This window comes from Rhagoletis pomonella, unplaced genomic scaffold, assembly GCF_013731165.1.
Source record: "Rhagoletis pomonella isolate Grant_MI unplaced genomic scaffold, Rhpom_1.0 Rhpom_scaffold_00001, whole genome shotgun sequence".
Taxonomy (NCBI): domain Eukaryota; kingdom Metazoa; phylum Arthropoda; class Insecta; order Diptera; family Tephritidae; genus Rhagoletis; species Rhagoletis pomonella.
Window position 1 is genome coordinate 84,876,011 of NW_023458555.1, and position 2,609 is coordinate 84,878,619.

General features: G+C 34.1%; 1 protein-coding gene across 2 annotated transcripts in view; it reads right to left on the bottom strand.

Moving 5' to 3' along the window:
* The window catches only part of LOC118748303, a 5,775-nt gene extending 3,396 nt beyond the window's left edge, over positions 1-2,379 (bottom strand). For both annotated transcript variants that reach the window (XM_036482694.1, XM_036482680.1), the window contains exon 1: positions 2,193-2,379. In XM_036482694.1, coding sequence (XP_036338587.1) covers positions 2,193-2,316 — 124 coding nt within the window. In that variant the 5' untranslated portion in view covers positions 2,317-2,379. The remainder of the gene's footprint in view (positions 1-2,192) is intronic.
* Positions 2,380-2,609: the final 230 nt, after the last annotated feature.

Genomic DNA, 2,609 nt, shown 5'->3' on the forward strand with positions numbered 1-2,609 from the left:
CCATATTAAACAAATACATCCTAAGGTTACCCGGGTCCACGTTTTGGGGCCACGCCCCCTTTATATATCAAAATATTTTTTACCCTGTGACCATCCCTGGAAGATATCCAGTGCGTGTGTAAAATTTGGTTACGATCGGCTTATTCGTTTAGGAGCCAAGTGTGTCTATAGGTACATACATAATTTGAATTTTATATATATAGATATTGGCACCATATTCACTTGTGTCTTCGTTTTTGATTTGGATGATAAGTGTCTTAGTCGATGGGTTCAGGATTGTGGCAGCCGTAATCTAGGTATGTTAAATTACAATACATCCCTGGTTCTTTTCCAGCACGTCGAGACTTATTTTTATTGATGACATGTACTTACATGTTAGAATTTTTAGCAATTTCCATGAAAAACCAAAAGTTAATTTATTTAGAATAGAATTTTTACTTAAAAGCCAATATTATTAGTAATAATATTCATAAAGAGCCTAAGTAAATCAGAACGACTTATGTTATTTTGAAGTTAACGCTAGTAATGCACGGCAATGCTAAAAAATATTATAAAAATAATTTTCTCGAAAAGTTTTCGTGACGAAATTTTATTATCTTTTTGGTAGCGTGCTACCTATACATACCCAAATCGCTAATTAATTTTTTAAGGGGCAAACTACACAGGTCTGTGCTATTTTTGATTACGTACTTGGATGTGAAATAACACATTTTATAAAAATTTTTAAGCAGATTTGCGCTCCGATGCAACGAACATACTTATTTTAAGCCATCTTACAAAACCATTTATCAAGATAAAAAATCCTTATACACAAATACACTGATAAAACCTATACCTACATATGTATGTATCTGGCAAACAAAATGACTTATGGTAGGCAATAATTTCCACCTGTGGAGACGCGTCGTTAGCTGATCTATCAATCTAGTAAATGGTAAAATATTATTGATTAGGGCTAAAGACGGTTCACTGTTCAACTTTCGCAGGCGATTAGTTGAATCAAATGTTTACATCATTTAACTGAAATTGGAACAATGTAAACGCCTAATAAATACAACGATTAGAAAATAATAATATTCTGAACGCAATTTTTTTAAAAGTTCATTACTGCTACAAAACTTGAAAGGAGGACAAGGAGGACATTTTTGCCAAAAGGAGGACAGAGAAGGACAACATTTTTGAGGAGGACAAATCACGTTTGAGGAGGACAATCCTCCTCAAAGGAGGACGGTTGGTCAGCTTAATATAATGCGTTAACAACTTTTTTAGAGGCAACTCGTTGAAATGTAACAAACACACATTCCACTGCAAGGGCCTTTGTAAATAACGTTCCATTTGTGCATTTACTCCAATTTTATATCCAGTATTGACAGCTGTACCATCACAGCTTATAGCTACAAGTTCGTTTAAGCAATATTTTTGGGTATTCAAAAAGCTTACTATTGCTTGCTGGATTGCTTCCCCAGTGCCTTCTTTTGGAGATACGTATCCAATAAATTTCGAATCAGGCTCTTTCAAAATTGTAATATGCTCCTCTCTTAGAAGCATTGTTCTTACGCTACCGTGAACTATTTTTTTTTTTAGTGTTACGTCCTGTTTACCATCATACGAAATGCATTTAAGATCAGTGCCAGTTTTTGTTGCTGCTTCAGTTTGTGCTCTACATTTGTTACGCTCGCGTGAAATTTTATTTTTGTCAATGACCAGATAATCAAAATATTTCATAATTTTATCCGCTGTGTTTTCTTTAAAATCCTTTTTTACTTTTGTAGCAATCGCAGCTTGCAAATCTTTTATTAGCATTGTAGCAAGCAATGATCCAAAGCGATCTGAAGTATCCGTCCTATCTAACGCCGAGCAATAATTTTTTAAGGACAAATCAGATACTTTTAAACTTTGTGTGACTTCTTCACTTGCTTCATCGTCTTCACTTGAGCTAGGCACATAACCAATCGAACTTGCAGCGGTTTCAGTGTGATTTTCAACATTACATTCTAGCGAGCAATTGTCAGTTCTAGTATGATCAAGCCCACTATCTAATGACAAAAGCCTTGGCCCGCATTGATCATAAAGAAAGTCATTTACCGCGGTTGGAACTCTACTTGCACTAGGGCAATCACATTGTCGATTTAAGTCCATAATGCACTTACACTTTGAAATTAACAATATTTTATTCCATTCCTGATCATTATATTCATAAGGATGTTTTTTTACATTGTAATAACTTTGAAGGAGGCTTTCAATGTTTCTCCGGAGCGTAGTTCTTGTAACTATAGGGATGTTTGCCTGCTGCCACAACTTTGAAATTGTGTTCATAACTATTGGCAAATATTCATTGAGACTTCGATTTTTTGGAACACTTGCAGAGCCGTAATATTTAAGGAAGAAAAAATATTCAATAACACCACGTTTCGTAGGTAACATTTTAATATCAATATCGCGCTTAACGAAAGCCATTTTTAAATTGCACACACTGTTAAGTCACTTTTTAATTTTATTTCACCAGCACAATTTATGGTATTAATTATAAATTATTATTATCAATACGAAACAACAGGTTTGACTCACTTATTTACTTTGACTTCCACAATTTATAAAATTTATTGGCA